The following is a 16942-nucleotide window of genomic DNA, read 5'->3' on the forward strand; positions in this document are numbered from 1 at the left end:
GGAGGGAGGCCACGCTCGTTCTCGACATCTTACTGGCTTCCAGGGGTCGCAGTGGCGCGAGGCGGGACCTCGAGTCCTTTTTGACAATCGATTGGCTGGAAGCGGTGTCAGTCATGTCAGGCCGAGACGCGCGGGGGGCATTTCAGGCGCGCGGCGGTATCGCGCGTTCGAGTCCCGCCTCCGCCGAGTGGCGGTTAGGGACGGGCTTGTCTCTAATTAACTGCAGCTTAATTACGGGGGTTTATTTTTGGTAGCACGTAGCAGCCTTGGCGTGTGCGCGGAGCCTTACCGGGGGAAGGGGTGCAGGTGGGCATCGGCTTCCTAGGGAGCTCCTGCCTGGAGCAGGGCAGGCGGAGGCCCAGCATCTGGCTTGAGCCTCTGTGGCAGCTCGGCTCCCTCATGGCAGGGCCGAGTGGGTGCCCCGGGCCTTGGCAGGAGGTGCGGGCGTTCCCCAGGTGCTGTGTGTGTCCTGGGAAGGCCTCGAGACCTCCTGCACTCTAGGCTGAGGCACCAGAGGGGGAAGAGGTGTCCTGATCACTGCCAGCTGAAACCTGGGCTGGCCTGGGTTATAAATAGCTGCTTTGTGGGACTGTGCCTCTCTGGGCAAGGGCTGCCGGCTGGTTTTAGCCCCTGTGCTGCCCCATGGGGTGAGATCAGCTGGGGAGGGGCAGGTTTAACCCCCTGCTGAGGGCAAGGGGTTTCTCCTTGCCTCTCGGGGCCATATAGGAACCATTATGGGTGATCCTGGGTCCAGCCCTCCTGAAGGAGCAGTCCCATTTGGACAGGAGCTGTGTCCTCTTCAGCAAGGGATATAGGATGGGCTTTTCGTATTGCTGTGCTCATCTGAAGTCCCACTTGTTGCAAGGACTCTTGGTGTAATCTTTGCCTGAGGTGTGTTTGCGAGGTCATTTCTTATACGCAGGAGAACAGCAGCAGGCTGGTCTTGTAGAAGAGCTTTTGCAAATTGCTGCTGAGCCTGAACTGCATCCTACTGGGAAGAAATTGCTCAGCAAAGCCCTGCCCCACCAGGGCCCATCCTTGACCTGTGGGACCTGCACATGGGCTCTGTTAGCCCCACGCTCCCTGGATGAAGCAACTGGGGTTTGACCACAGCCTTTTCAGGGGTCTTTGCAGGCTAGCACCTGTGCTTTGTTCTGCCAGGGATGAATTCGCGGATGCTCCCAACAAACACAGCTGTAATCCATATTAGGTGCCAAAAACATCTTTATTAGCAAAGTGTACACTAAAACTCCAGAGAAAGAGATGCTCACAGTTTTACTACTCTCAAAAGGAGCTCGATACATTACTTGAGCAGGCGGCCTAGGACTGTCACAGCATCTAACCGAATGGCAAGGCGGCAGTGCTAAGTGGTCTTCTCCTATGGGGGATGCTGCGGGAGTCTGCTGGGGAAAGGGCTGGGGAGGAGGAAGCATCTATCAAACCTTTATCAAAAGAGAGAAGCTGGGAAGAAGGGCTGGAGATGAGGTGTCTGGGGCTTTTCGGCTTTCCGGGATTGTGCTTTTGAGTTTTGTGCTTTATGCCCGGGCCGGTGACCAGTTGGGCTTATCTGGGGAGTTGTGGGATGCGTGTTGGGGTTTGCAAGGCACGATCAGCCTTGCCGGAGAAGTCAGTGCCCTAGGACTCGTGCTGAAGCATGCTGAAGTGGCAGGGGCTGTTGGCCCTTAGTTTCTCAGTGGCAGTCAAGTAGGACAAGGATAGCTTCTGTCCTCTGTCCTTGTCCTGGGCTTCCCACCTGCAGCTCCCCCCAGTACCGCACTGTGGAGATCTCCTCCTCCTCCTCTGGTGACTACCCTTTCTGTAATGCCCACAGGCTCTGCTGGGCTAAGCCCAGTACCAACGCAATGGTCCCCGCTCCAAGAGCTGACAGCAAAGTGGCCTTGCAGCTAAGAGCTGTGGATTTGCTCTCCTCCAGTTGCTGTGGCTCACTTGGTTTGTGCCATTCTCGAGAGGAAGCCTTGGCAAGGAAGAGGCGGTGGGTACCGTTTGGCCTAGCCAGCTTGTTGGTGGCTGTAAGAAAGAACTGCTCTGGGTTCACTATAATGTGCAAATGAAATCTACTCTATGGGAACTGCTGGAAAACGTTGACCTTGGAAGCCAGCCACTCTACGCTTCCTTTCACGGTGGCAGAAGACAGCTACAAATTATACCCCTGAGCCAATGGCATTGTCCTCCGTCTTACCCTTGCAGTCAAAATCAACATCAACTGACCGAGCTCGCAGTTGAGGTTCCTCTTGACTTGCTTCGCAGCCCCCACATCTCTAACTTCCAGGAAGCACTGGGTCGGAGAGGTGTCTCTGAATGTCCTGGTGCTCGGAAGTTGCCTCCAAGTGCTCAGGGAGGGAAGGGAAACGAGAGCCCCAGAAGAGTCCCTGGGTATTTGGTGCCCTTTGGTGGGGAGGGTCTGGGTTCGGGAGAGGTGGGGAATGGTGCTCCTGCTCGGAGTAGACTGTCATGGTTTCGTCGGATGCCACAGCGAGGTGCATCCCGCTTGACAAGGAGTCCCTGGATTTCAAGTGGAGCTTTTCTACCTCCGTGTAGCTTGGGCTCTGGTGGGAAAGGAGGAACCAGGTGGGTTGTGGCAAAAGCAAAACAAAGTAGCCATGCTCTCTCCTCACCCCCTCAGGCCCTAAGCCCCAAAATGTTATTTTTTGCCTGAGGAAGCCTCAGAGCAGAGGAACCCACTCCACTCCCTACTGATGGGGCAAACTGGTAGTGCTGGAGATGGCAGGCAGTGCTCCAAAATCAGCGATGCACTGGGAAGAAGCATCTCTAGGTAGACCTACTCCCATTTCAAGACCCCTGGGCTTTGCCTGGACCCACGAGTGCTTGGCTGTGCTTTGCCTGCAGGGAGGCTGGAGGGAACCGCTGGCCCTCCAGGACCCGTCTGCTTGGGGCAGAAGGAAGCTTGGCCGGTGCTGAGCCAGAAGGGGTGGCCTTACCTGCTCCGGAGTCATTGTCTCCTCATCCTCCAGGGGTGAGCAGGGGGTGAGCGGCTCCAGGCTCCGCGGGAGGATGCCATACATGGCCAGGTTGTGGGAGGACGGCGAGATGGGGCTGTATGCGGGTGGCACTTGGGACAGCTGGCGCTGCAGGAGCTGGAGGATTATATTAATGTCTGACGACATCCTGGACTCCAGCCTGGGGACAGAGCAGCCTGGTGTTAGCACAGTGCATCCTGCTGCATCCCACGAGAGCAGACCTGTGGCTGGGCAGGGGAGGCACTGGGGAGGAGGTGCCGATTCAGCTGCCCGAGGGTGATGATGCTTTGCTTGGTGCTGCTTGGTGAGGTTTTTAGAGAGCTTCAAACCAGCACTGCCACAGAGAGATCAATCTTGCTGTCTCTCTCCTGCCACACTCAATCATTCCCTGCCCAATTTTTTGTGGAGCCAAACTGGGATCTGGAGCAGGAAACGGAACAAAGCTAAAACTACCCCGGAGGGGGGAAAAAATTGCAATGGTTAGTTTTAATCTGGATCAATTCTCCAGGCCAGCCGCCTGTGCTGACAGACGGGAGCAAGGCAGGTTGGTGCCAACCGTTTTTAACTGAGGAACAGAAGGAAATGGAAAAGTAGAATAAGTCCCTTCCTTTTGCCTTGTCCTTGACTGAAATGAGCAGCTCTGGCAGGAGTGGGCACAGCCCCCCTCGCAGGCAACGGTCCTGGCAGCGCTTACAGAGTGGGTAGGAGATCTGTCCCCTGCTGCCAGGGATGGCGTGTTGGCAGACACTGAACTACGTGTGTGGGCGCTGTGGTGAGGTGAGCTTAACGTGGGCAGCAGCCCTGGGCGGGAGAGCCAGCCGCTCGTGTGGGTGCTGCCTGGGGCCTTTAAACCTGCGTCTCCGGTGTGGGCTCTTTCTTCTCATTCAAAAATCATGTCTTTTTTCTTATTTAGAGGGCAACGATGTGCACAAGGCTTATTTGCTCGAGCAAGAGGATGTTTGCAGCTCTTTGCAACAGGAACAGAAGGCCTGCAAAGAGCTCAGGTTGTGAGCCTGTGGGTGGTTTCATGTCTGCGATTGCATTGAGTTTGGAGGCACCACCCCATCCCAGGGGTGGTGGGACAGCAGCAGATGACGTGCTGGGCTGCAGCCAGGACGAGGACTTGCATTTTGAGAAGCTGCTGCATTTGCAAAGCACTCCCACCACCTCCCCAAGGAATGCAGGGTCCCAGGGGGTCCTGGGTGGCAACTGCTGCACACAGAGCCCACTGCAGCCACCCCTGGAGAGCAGGAGAAGGTGATGGCCCAGAGCCCCCCTAGGTGCTCTCCAACCCTGTGCCCCAGGGACCTGCCCACCTGCTGAGCTGGGCCTGCAGGAGCTCCAGCCTGGACTCGATCTGCCCTGGCCTGTAGTCGCTGTGCAGGGGGATGTCCCGCGAGCTGTGTACCAAGGAGATGTGTTGCAAAGGCTCCGAGTGGTGGTTCGGCCTTCGGTCCTCCCAGAAGGTGAACATGTTGGGGATGTCCAGGGGGGTTGCTGGAAGGAGAGGAGACATCTCAGCACTTCTGTCTTGCATCCCCCAGCCCCATGGAGGTGCTCCAGAGTCCATCACCCAACATGTTCATGGAGAGCCATCACCCTGAAATACATGGTGCTCAGGGAGAGTCCATCACCCTAGCACCTGAGGTGCTTATGGGGGTCCATCACCCTGGCACCCAAGGTGCTCATGGACAGTCCATCACACTGGCACCCAACACGCCTATGGAAGGCACATAGCATTTGGTCCCTGGGGCCAGCCCCAAAGGGGTCCCTGGGTGCTAGGAGAAACTGCAGGGCACGGGAGGGACAGAGCAGATACTACCAGGGACAACAGGCAGCAAAGACCCTTGGCCACAAGCGTGGCTCCCCTCAAATCCGTGTGAGTTGCTTGGCTCTGCCCCAAGATGAGGCCACCATGCCCGAGCATCTCTCACCACTCCCCTGCCAGCTTTGCAGCTGTGGGTACCTGCGTAGGACTGGCTGCTCTCCGCCGCCTGCTTGCCGACCTCTGTGCTGCCAGCACTGGTAGTGATGAGGCTGAGTGTGGGCAGAGCAAAGTCATCCTTTTTGGATGTGGGGAAAGGCTCAGCTTTCTTAGGGCTGCTGGTCTTGGCCTCGTCATCGCTGGTCTGCGAGCAGGGAGTGGTGCTGCTGCCCAGGTCATCCCACTGGTCCTTACTCAGTGGGTCCTGCGGGTTGGTGAGTTCTGAGTAGGTGTGATACTGCTCTGCATCAGAGATGCCCGTGTCTGGGTCTGTGGGGCAGCACAACAGGTTAATTTGGGGAGTACCACACATGGCAAAACCAGCCCCCATCCCCTCTAGGGTGCCTGTAGGGCTGGGGCATCCTAAGGAGAGGGAGGGAAGGCAGCGTGGGTGCCCCCAGGGTGGGGACATACAGGCTGGTCTGTGGGGACGGAGGCACTGACAGCTGCCTCTGCTTTAGGGCAGTAATTAAATGATGATCCTGCTCCCCAGCCCTGCAAGCCAGGCTCTGCCGACGCTATGGGACTCACCAGGCTTGTTGGGCTGGCAAAGGGAATGCTTGCGTCGGCGTGCCCGCCGGTAGGTGCAGTCATACTCCTCGCTGAGTGGTGAGCGGGGAACGCTGTCTGCCTGAGGGGTGAGAGGGGCTGGTCACCAGGGCAAGGGTGCCATGTCCCATCCATGGATGCCATGGCCCATCCATGGGGGTCATGGCCCTGGGTGCCATGGGGGCTGCAGCCCATTCAGCATCCTCCTAGGGCTGGTTTCCATCACTGCCCTGTCCCACCCAGTGACTCCTGGACTGGTGGCATAGCTCAAGGGATCGTAGAGGCTGGCCTTGGTGCTCTGAGACTCAGTTGAGGGTGTCGGGGCCATGGGGAGGGAAGGACCACCTTGAGGTGGGGCAGGACATCCTGGGGTGGGACAGGACACAGAGGGAATCTGACTTTCTCTTCTATCTTACCAGGCAAATGTCTCTGAAAAAAATATCAGGAAAGGGCAAAGTCCAGTCATAAAGCTTAAGAGCCAAACAGCAATGACAAAAATGCTCCAAGCCTTTCATGGATTGCAAACCTGATTATTTAAAAAGGAATTTTCAGAGGAAGCTGGTACCCAACTTAATGAAGCTTGAGAATATTTCTCACTTCAGCAGCCTCAAAACATGTGTGTGACCCATTTGCCCAGGCTGGAGCAGTCCTGGAGATGATTTACAGGTACTGCAGAGCAGGGTACTACTGACATGGCTTGTGGAGCTCTTTTCCAAAGAGCTCAGGAACGTGCAGTATGCACATGCCCACTGGGCTGGGGGGGAAACCATAACCCCATGGAGAGCGCCTTGAGAAGCGTGGCTGTTGGCCAATGCATCACCAAACTGAGTGAAAAGCACTTGTTGACATCCTTGCTTCAGCCCTCCCACTTGCCAAATTTAAGGCATTGACCACATCCCTCCCTGGGACAGCCCTGGCACTCACATCTCGCAGGTTAAAGGTGATCTCTAAGTTGCTCCAGAAGTTGTCAGAGAAGGCTGGGTACATGTCTAAGACCTCCAGCAGGTCCTCCCGCTGGATCTTGTGCAAGTCGCAGTAGGTCAGGGCCCTCACGTCAGCATTGGACTTCCCTGGGCGGGCGTAGAGGCTGATGGGCTCCCCAAAGATGTCGTTCTTCCCTGTGCCAACAGACAGCTCATTAGGGGCAGGTGGGCACCCACCCCCGTTTCAGATGTACTGGACCAGCAGACCTCACATTGGACAAAGGGATGCCCAGCAACTCTGACCTTGATTGTGGACGCTGGGGATTACACCATGAAAGCCATCACTGGTGGGGAGACTGAGATGGCTAGGGACTGCTGAGCCATACCCTGCTCTCCTCACTCCTTTGTGGCCTCTCCCTGGCATTTACAGGGGATCTTCCATCCCCTGTCCACTGGTGTGGTTGCCAGACAGATGTGGAGGATCAGCCTTCCCTTCTCCAGGACATGGAGAAGTGCTTCGCCCCTCACCTGCTGCCCTTTGTGCACTGCTCATTACCCATCATCCTTCACCTATCACCCTTTCGCCATTGCCCATCACCTTTCGCCCCTTGCCCATCGCCCCTCGCCCTCCCAGAAGGAAGGACTTTTCCACCTAAGATGGCCACCACAATGTCTTCCCGGAGGATCTCAATGGAGCCCCGGGAGATGAAGTAGAGCGTGGTGAGGACATCTCCATAGTGCACCAGGGTGTCTCCGGGCGGTGCATGAGTCGTCTTGAACTTCATGGCCAGGGCACGCAGGCAGCCTTTGCTGGCTCCTCGGAAAGCCTTGCAGTTCTGGAGCAGCGTGCGGTTGAGGTGGAGGCAGATGTCTGCCTGCAGGCAGTCAGGGAAGCCCTTCAGCACCTGCAGAGAGCGAGGGAGAGATGCCATCATGCCACGGTCTCTGGGAAGGACCACCATGGTGGCCCAGGCAGGCTGGGTGACACGCAACATGGCACGGCGAGGCCAAATGGGGAGCCCCTGAGCCCAGAAAGCCAAAGCTGGGGACATCTTCTGATCTTCCCTTGGTGGATGCCTGCCTGCCTGTCCCTGGCTTCTACTGCATGCGGCCGGGGATGAGAGCACTCCCAAGCAATAAATAATAATAACCAGATCAATCTGTTTATACCCACGGGTGGCATATCCCCCTTTTCATCTTTCCGCCCACTAATCTTGGCTGAATGAGAGCACAAACTGGTAATGAGGTGCTGTCCTAATTAAACAGCACCTGCCTGAATGCCAAGAAGCAGCACGGGCCAGTTGTATGCAGCAACAGCTAAATATACCCGTGGCAAACACCTCCCATTGAACAAAAACTAAATCTGAAGGTGAAATCAAGGTAAAACTCACAATATGGAGAAAGCTGCTGCCACCGATGGCTCATGGTGCCGGGGTAAAATCCACCTGGGTTTGGGATTTTTTTGGAGAGCAGCGTATGGCCGCGGGGTCCCCCTTGCTTTCTTCTCACATCCCGTTGGTGGCCAAATCTGGGACAACCAGGCTGGGGCTGGTGAGCACGGCTCATTCCCAGCTCCATCATGATCTCACAGGCTGGCGGCAGTGCCTTAGTTTCCCTACTGGGAAATCAGGGGCGGACAAATTGATCGGGCCGTGGGATGATTGATTAGATTGTATTGCGTCTCAGCAGCATCCAGCAGGAATCGGTGTGAGCGGCGGCACGTCCAAGCCACAAGCTCAGCTCGTTGCAGGGGATTTGTGACCTGGGTTTGCACTAAGCCAGGAGAACCTGTGCTTGGTAGGGTGCCACGGCTTTGCTTCTAGTTATTGCCACCAATGTCCAGCCCAGGGTGTCTCCTCCATGGGAGAGGTTTAACCCGAAGCTCTCCCAGCAGCAAACCCCCAAATGCTGCCCAGTTGTTTAATGAGGCAGCAGCAGCTGAAGACAGAGAGGTTAAATTCATGCAAGTCCATGTCCCCGTAGTGCCCAGGGACAGAGAAGGATCAAGTCTTAGGAAAAAAAGGAGCACGTGCTGGGAACGAGCAGGCTAACAGCCTGCCCAGGGCTGAGAGACGGGGAGTACCAGGTCCCATCTCTCTTCTTGCCTTGTCCTTTTTCATTCCTCTCTCTGCCTTGCAGCCGGCCGAGCCAGCACGTTTGTGTGCTGGACCCCGTGGCCGTGAGCCCAGTCCTGCCACCCCAGCCCCAGCCCGCGACTCCCCGGCTGAGCCCCCTCCTCACCCCCACAGTGCCCCGGCGCCATGGGCAGAAGCCTCCCCGCCAGGCTCGGAGACACGGCGCCTCTCCAGCGCGGCTCCGCCATTGATCCCCCCTTTGCTAACAAACAGCCGCCTCTCCGGGCTCTAATTAAAATGGATCGAGGTTTATTTAAATGCCCTCCTTTCCCTGCCGCTGAGAGCGGGATGCACTTTGCTTAGCAACCGGCGGTGTGGAGAGGAGCTGGATCGATACCGGCTCCAGGGCTCTGTGACACCAACAGGCACCAGCCTGAAAGTGCTCGGCGCCGACAGGGGCTCTGAGCTCCTCACCAGCGCGCTGGCACCAAACCCACTCTCCAGCCAAGAAATGCCGTCGTGGCTCCGGAAAACCTCTGGGTAGGTGTAGAGGGATGGACAGACAGAGGGGGAGAAGGAGAAAGGGGGATGCAGGAGGCGGATGGGCAGACAGACTCTGTCTCCAGCCTCCCAGGTCTTCTCCTGCCTCCTCTCCACCCTGGTCGAAAGGATGGAAATGTTTGGGTGGACCCAGAGCTGGACTCCGGGTCATTCAGGACAAGGTGCCGTGAGGACATGGGGCTTCCCCACCCCGTACTCACCGCATTCATGTCGATGCCGTTGGTGTAGGACCAGGCGTGCTGGAAATACTCCTCCAGGCGCTGGCGCAGGGGGTTGGGGATCTGGTGGAAGCGGATGAACTCCTTAACCCGCAGCATCTGCGTGTGGTAGCGGGCCGTGCCCGAGTACAGGCGCTGGATGATAGCGGAGACATTGCCGAAGATGCTGGCGTACATCAGAGCTGCAACGAGAGGGCAGGACTCAGCAGGACGTGAGGAGATGCGTGTCCAACTACCTCAGACCTGGAACCAGCAGGTTTCCAAAGCCTGTATCTACCATGGACTTGAAAACAGCGGGTTTCTGAAATCCGTATTTCTATCTATCTCCCCATCCGTTTGTCTGTGCAGAAGAGGCACAGGCAGAGGGAGATGCTCTCTTAAAACCCCACATGCTACAGCCTGGCGGGTTTCTCCCTGTTTCTCCCCAGCGCAGCCCCTCCAACCTCCAAGGCAAGGATGGGGACAGCGGGACATGGGCAGGCACTCACAGCCAATAAGCATGACACAGATGGAGAAGATCTTCTCGGAGTTGGTGTTGGGTGAGACGTTGCCAAACCCCACGCTGGTGAGGCTGCTGAAGGTGAAGTAGAGGGCAGTGACATATTTATCCTTGATGGATGGGCCAGAGGAGAGGTCGCTGTCATTGTAGCGCTTGCCGATCTGGTCACCCAGGTTGTCCAGCCAGCCGATCTTGTGCTCCATGTAGGGCCGCTCCACGTTGCCGATGGCGTACCAGATGCAGGCCAGCCAGTGGGCAATGAGGGCGAAGGTGCACATGAGCAGGAAGAGCACGGCTGCTCCATACTCGGAGTAGCGGTCCAGCTTGCGGGCCACGCGGACCAGGCGCAGCAACCGGGCAGTCTTCAGGAGGCCAATGAGGGTGGTGGTCTGCAGGGGAGAGGTGAGAAACCTCAGAGACAAGCAGGAGATAAATCTGGCCAAAGGCATGTCTCCAGCCTAGCTGTGCTCCCTTTGAAGGATAAAAATGCACTTCTAGAGCATGAATCACCTTGTCCTGGATGTGACATCTGAAACAGGTTGGATGAATCATGCCACAGAAAGGGCAGTTTCCCTCCGCTGACCATAATGGAAACAAGCCCTGGGATTACAGGTGAGCAAGTGAGAGGATCCAAGGCCAACCCCATGTTTCCTTATGGGTCCTCACCTTGCCAACCGTTGATCCCATAACAGCTGCCTTTCACCCCATCCTCCAGGCTCTCAGCCAAGGTGGAGCCTCCAGGTAGTGCAGTAACCACAGGGGCCATCCCATTGCCAACATTTTGAGGCTGGCTGGCAATGCGACCCCAAATTCAGTCTTGCTGGCGTGTGGGGCCAGTCCCTAAACTGAGCTCCCAGCCTGCTCTGCTGGGTCAGCCCCAGCAAGGGGAGTGCGTCCAGCTAGACACTATCTTAGCACTTACAGTAGGGTCTGTGTGGCTGTCTCGCCCTACTAAATAAAATCCCAGGTCCCAGCTGCTTAATAAAAACGTGTAATGACATCCTTGCCCATCCCTCTGACTAACCACCCCTCTCCCTGCAGATCAAGCCATCCACTGCTTATATCAAGCCATCCATATCCCTCTCTTTCTCTCCCATACATCTCTCCCCATCCATCCATGAGTCCCCTCCTGTCCTGATGGACCTCCAGCCCCTGCCTGTACCTCATCAGAGCCGGAGCGGAAGATGAGCAGGTCAAAGGGGATGGCGGCAACCATGTCGATGAGGAACCATCCCTTGAAGTAGTGGATGGCGATCTTGCCAGGGTGGCTCACCACCTCGTCGTTGATGTTGACGTAAGTGGTACGGAAGTTGATGACAATGTCCACAATGAACATGATGTCCACGATGAGGTCAATGATGTTGAGTGGGTCACAGGAGTAGCTGCAGTCCCAGTGCTTCTCCTCCACCTGCTCCTCGTTGAGCAGGAAGGCAGCTGAGTAGGGGGTGAAGACAGCTGTGTAGATGACCAGCAGAAGGATGAGCCAGTCCCACACGGCCTTGAAGGGACTGTAGTGCAGGATGGTCCATCGGTGGATGCGTGGTGCCTGCAGCTTGTACTCGGGAAGGACATCAGCGCCCAGGGACAGCACCTGCCAGGAGATGGGTGTGAAAAGGATGGGAGACCAGGAGAGAGGTTGGATAAGGCCAGGAGTCAGGCAAGGGGCTCCCATGAGCTGGTAGGGCAGTGAGGAGCATGCAGTGGGTTTCCTACACCCTTTTCACCTTTGTTACCTCCATGCGTGTTTGTCCAGGAGGCCACAAGGTGAGTTGCCCAGTATGGCTGACACCAAGGTCTGCCTGGCTCCTTGTCCATCTCCTTGGCCCCCAATGGCCCAGAGCACCCTTGGGGCAAGTGTTTACCCGCTTTATGCCTTTCAGACCCCACCATGCTGGCAGGGAGGAAAGTGCCTCCTGCCATGCCTCCTTGTGCCCTCAGCTCTGTGACACCAGTCCAGGAGCTGCTGGGTGTCCCTGGCACAGGACTCTGGGGACAGCAAGCCTGGAGATGCAGTCCCATGGGTGTGGCATGGCCTGGCCCCAAAGGTGATGGCACATTAGGCATCCCACAAGCCTTGCATGGTGCCTTTCTCGGCGCCAGCAGGGACCTTCCCCTTGATGTCCTTCTGGCATAGCTGTCCTCCACACAGAGGGGACAGCTTGGGCCACCCACAGCAAAGCCTGGCCTCGGGCAATGCCCATTTCCCATCTGAGCATCCCCAGGGAAGGGGTGACCTGTGGCCACCAACGTGCAAACACCATCTCATGTGTGCAGGCACCCTCCCATATTGTCATGTGTCCCTAGGTCTGTCTGCCCTCATAGGGACACGCTCCCACGGCAGCAGTGAGTCCCCACATGTCCCAGCTCCCCCCTCCAGGACCAACGCCAGCTCCTGGTGGGCTCTGAAGCCACCCTGGGGACACAATGCAAGGTGCTGGGGACCAGGAGGGCTGGGGCTGTCCTGCTTTGGATGCTGAGAGACGGTGGCATGAAGGGGCTTATTTGGAGCTCCCTGCCTGCCCCTGCTGCTCCGTTGTCCCCTGGGTGTCCCCGCAGTGCTGGCCATCAGTGCCACCTGCAGAGGAGGGCGAGGGGCATCTCAGTGCCCTCTCCCCACATGAGCCCCCAGCTAAAAGGCCTGATCCTGCCTGCACTGACACCCGACTTGTTCAAAGGTTCAAGGGCTTCCCAAGGGCTCCTGGTGCTGCAACCCAGAGCGGATCCAGTCCCGCGGCCCCATCCCACCACGAGCAGCCGCTCCCACGTCCCACAGCCCCAGGACATTGGTGGGTCCCGCGCCCTGGGGGTGCCCCCAGCTCCTACCTGCCTGCAGCTTGCCCGGCGCCCCAGGTGGCAGCTGACCCTTGAAGTCCTGGTGTCCACCATGGGGACCCCCAACCCCACGCGCCCAGGCAGTGACCGGCACGGTGGGTGCAGCACCGGGGCCGCGGCATCGCCCATGCAGGCACGCATGCACTCGGCCGGGCGGGTGGGAGACACGCGGCTGCGAAGGGCATTCGGGAGCCTGCCGTGGATTAATCAAACCCAATCGATGCTGGGGCCCCCGTGGGGACGAGAGCACCAATGGGGCAGCGGGAGCCGCCGATGTCGCTGGCGGATGGAGAGGGGAGGGACTGGAAAAAGTGACCCAAACGCAATCGTTGTGGAGGGGCATGAAGCACCGGCTGAGCTTGGGGACTGGCTCCTGCAGGGACGGCAGAGAAGAGGACAAGGTGACGCCGGTAAAATGCTCGGTCCCAAAGCTCAGACGTGCCCAGCAGACCTGAGATGGGCTCCTATGCCTTATGTCTGGGAAAACCAGCAATGCTCCCACCCTCAGCAGCTGAATCCCCCTGTCCTGCCCGGCTGGCGGCAGCTCTGTGGGGCCAGTCCTGAATTTGAGCCCCCAAAATGCTGCTCCCCACGCTGGGATGCCTGCTCTGCCCCTCATCTCTGCTCCTGGCACCCGGCTTTGTGGCAGAAGCAAGAGCAGGTCAAGCTCCGTTGTTTTCCAGACAGGAATTAATAAAAAACCACAACCCCAAAGATTTGAGGCAAAAAAGGGAAAAGAAACAACCCCCAAAAGAGCATCCAAACCAACGCAGAGCCAGGGAGCAGCTGCAGCCTTGTCCCTCTCTGCCCCTCGGGGACGGGGAGGGCTGCGGATGGCACCCTTGGGTGGCATGGGTGGCCCCGGGAGTCTCCACGGGTGGCAGTGCCGGGTGCCCCCTGTGGTGATCCCACTGGGTGCCCCTTCCCTCTTCCCCTTCCCCCTGCACTTACCGGTTTCAGCTGCAGCCGCAGGCTCATGGTCGGGGTGCTGGGTGCTGGCAGCGGGGTGCTGGGTGCTGGGCGGCGAGCGAGGGAGAGAGGCAGCCACGGGAGGGAGGAGGAGGAGGAGGGAGGGAGGAGGGAGCAGGGTGCATGCGGGCTGTGGGTGATGGAGGGGGGAGGCTCCCACGGCCTTGGCTAACCCAGGCCATTGCTCGTGCCCCACGGGGCCCAGCGGCCATGCACCTTCCTCCTCCTTTGCCCCGTGCTGGGGATGGGGATGGGGAGGGGGACACCGAGCTGGGGAGGGGGGCCAGGCCAGAGTAACCAGGAGACCCTCAAGCACAAGGGGCTGGGCAGGATCAGGCCCACGGTGCTGGCTGCAGGCAGGCACTGACCCAGTGTCCCTCCCAGCACATATCCTGACACAGCTCAGCCCCCCATCCCTGTCCCCAGCAACCTCCTGCCCAGCTCCACCACCACCCGCTGTCCGTGGGGCAGTTCGGGGGGACTGGGAGAGGTGCCACCTGCAAGACAGGACCCCAGCCTGGTGGCACCGACCCCACGGCGTCCCCATGTGCCTCCAGCCGTGCTCCGGAGTCGCAGCCCTGGTAGGCTGAGCCCTGCACATTCATTGCACTTGTGACTTGCCCTCCCTGCCTGCTCGCTGTGGGGCCGGACCACCCCGACCAGCCTATGTCTGCCTCTCCCTGCCTGCCAGCCGGTATTTTTAGACGCTGTTAGCGGCGTCTCACCGCTGTCTCTGCCTCACCCGTGAATTATTTAGCGGCCAGGAGCGGGGAGCCGTGGCTTGGCGGGAGGTGCAGGGGATGTCGGGGTGAGGACAGGCAGGACGCCTGGGTCCCCTGAGGCCATGGGGAGATGCGGCGGGGAGGAGAGGTCCATCCTGTCCCATCCCGTCCCATCCCATCCCATCCTGTCTGGAGATTTAAGGCGAAGGGAAGATCAACCTTTGTGGGTGCCGCACAGCTGCACTGCCGGGCCCTGCAGCTACCACCCGTCAGCTCCAATCCCGTTACCCCGAAACCAGCTAATGACCCCACATTGAGCGGCCAGCGCCACCGTGCCAGCATCACCCCAGTGCGCAGCAGCGGTCCCCCGTGTGTGGGTGTCCCTTGTGATGGGGACGGGGGCATGGAGGCTGCTCGCCGTCCCACTGGGGCGCTCAGGGGCTGATCCCAGGTCTCTGCGGGCAATCCCCAGATCAGAGGGATTAAGTGGACTTTGGGGTGAAGGGGACAAGCCAGGAGGACAACAAGCCTAAAAACTGCCCTGTGCCATGGGGAGCAGGGAGCCCATCTGCCGTGCACGGAGGCCGTGAGGGTAAAGTTTTGCTGGCACTGAGACAGGAGGAAAATCCCGCAGAGCACTCCACTCTGATGCAGTAAACTGTCAAGCCCGGAGGCTTTTCTGGGGTCAGATGGCTGCATTTTCATTAAATTGGCCCTCGGTTGCTGCTGGCAACGGTGGGAGGTGCCCTTAGATGTATTTTGTATATCGTGGCTCTCCTGTGCCTCAGTTTCCCCACTGGTAAGAGCTCCCTACTCGGGATTACAGGATACAGCAGCACCTTTCACACTGACATCTGCGTGTCCCCCGTGGTGACAGTACAGTGCATGCATGTCCCTTTCGGTGACAGTGCACTGCCACAAGTGTCCCCTGCAGTGACAGGGCAGTGCCACACGTGTTGGTGACAGTGCAGTGCCACCTGCTGTCTCCCGGGGATCCTGTGGCCCTCGGCGTGGCGACCCGAGCTCCTGGCGCGGGGTCCCCGGCCGAGTGCCTTGGGGCCAGCGGTGCCCTGGGGGCTCCATCCCCGGCGTTGGGGGGCAGGAAATGGTGGCCAGAGCCTCCCCCACAAACAAAGCCACACGCACACACAAACACGCACACGCACGTGTCCCCTTCAAAGCCACCATCACACCATGAGCAGTTCATGCCGGCGTTCCCCTGGCCACAGATTACCAGAAATACTGATTTAGGGGAAAAAAAGAGCATTTCAACCATTCAGAGGAAGAGATAAAAATCAAACACAGGGATACTGGCATTTCCTAGGATGGAAACTCCAGCTATCACTGCCCTCTCTCTCCTCTCCTCCAAATCCACAGGAATGGTTGTGACTCTACCCTGGTGGCAGCACCACCACCCCACCACTGCCTTGGTGGCATCTCACCGCCCACGTACCTGTGTGACCTTCTCGGTGACGTTCTGGGTGCGCTCCATCACTTTGTGGGGAGCAATTATCTCGATCTCCGTGGTGGAGCCTGAGCGGTGCTTCTCCAGGTTGAACTCCACGAAGTTGAGCGTGAACTGGGGGATCTGGCTGATGGTCCGGTACTTCATGAGGTCCGAGTCCGAGGTGGAGTTCGGGGGGTTGGGTTTGACGTGGGAAGCCTCTGAAAGAGGATGGAGAGGAGTGTTGAGAAGGCCAGTGTGAGCAGGAGCCAATCTGCAGAGCCCTGACCTCAGTGTAGGACATCCAGGAGCTGGGGACCACCACAAAGTGCCACCAGAAGGTACCAATGTCTGCCTGGCCATAAAGGCTTGGCTTCTACAGGGTGGCTCAGACATGGGATGCCCAACCCGAGACGCCCGAGAGGGGGCTGCTTTTCAGACACATCACCCATCTTTTCACCATTAAACCTCCTTCAGGGGGCTCAGACCAGCTGCCAAAATACAGAGGCACCCAATATCCTTTCCTACCCCTGAAGACTGTGGCGGGTTGGGGACCAGCCGCAATGAGACCCACCAAAGGGTCCCTCAGGCAGGGATGCCAAAACTAGCATGAAAACAGAGGAAGGAGGAGGTGGGTCTCCTCCATCCTTGCATGCTTCAGCCTGACCAACATAGCTCCTGAGCTGCTGCCTTGGTTTTTGGCCACCAAAACTGAGCCAGGAGCTGGATGATGTCCCCACTTGGATGTATGCTCCACCCCCAGGCTCCAGGTAAGGAGGTCAGAGCTTTCTCTTGAAGAAGAGTTGTAGTGGGGCTGGATCCTGGCAGTTTTCCCTGGGGACCTGCCTCTCTGGGTCACCCCAGTGCAGGGCCAGGGAGGAAGCCCCAGAAGTGGTCAGTTCATGGTCAGGCTTGTGGCAATGTGTAGTCATGGAAGGGAGCATGTACCTACACCCAGGGCTTCAGGAACATCCCCAAGCACCGTAACCAGTGTGTCCCAACCTCTCTATCTCCTACAGGCAGGGCAGGGTTATATTTTCAGTTTCTACCCGTTCTATCCCTCGCACTCTGACATTGACCCAAGAGGTGTCACGGGCAGGAGGTGTCTGAAGACATTGCGAAGGTGCCCAGTTAGCACCAGCCATCCTGCTGCCACCCTTCTCCTCC

The 16942-nt window shown here is 58.3% G+C and overlaps 1 protein-coding gene across 1 annotated transcript in view; it reads right to left on the reverse strand.

Moving 5' to 3' along the window:
* Positions 1–2180: 2180 nt before the first annotated feature.
* KCNH6 (potassium voltage-gated channel subfamily H member 6) overlaps positions 2181–16942 on the reverse strand; it is a 32780-nt gene continuing 18018 nt past the window's right edge. The window contains exons 4-14 of the mRNA XM_072885543.1: positions 15785–15996; positions 10971–11399; positions 9798–10197; positions 9292–9491; positions 7108–7360; positions 6457–6650; positions 5515–5614; positions 4966–5253; positions 4316–4496; positions 2961–3159; positions 2181–2567 (exon numbers count right to left, since the gene is read on the reverse strand). Of these exons, the coding sequence (XP_072741644.1) occupies positions 2280–2567; positions 2961–3159; positions 4316–4496; positions 4966–5253; positions 5515–5614; positions 6457–6650; positions 7108–7360; positions 9292–9491; positions 9798–10197; positions 10971–11399; positions 15785–15996 (2744 nt within the window). The 3' untranslated portion in view covers positions 2181–2279. The remainder of the gene's footprint in view (positions 2568–2960; positions 3160–4315; positions 4497–4965; positions 5254–5514; positions 5615–6456; positions 6651–7107; positions 7361–9291; positions 9492–9797; positions 10198–10970; positions 11400–15784; positions 15997–16942) is intronic.

This window comes from Ciconia boyciana, chromosome 22 (genome assembly GCF_034638445.1).
Source record: "Ciconia boyciana chromosome 22, ASM3463844v1, whole genome shotgun sequence".
NCBI lineage: Eukaryota > Metazoa > Chordata > Aves > Ciconiiformes > Ciconiidae > Ciconia > Ciconia boyciana.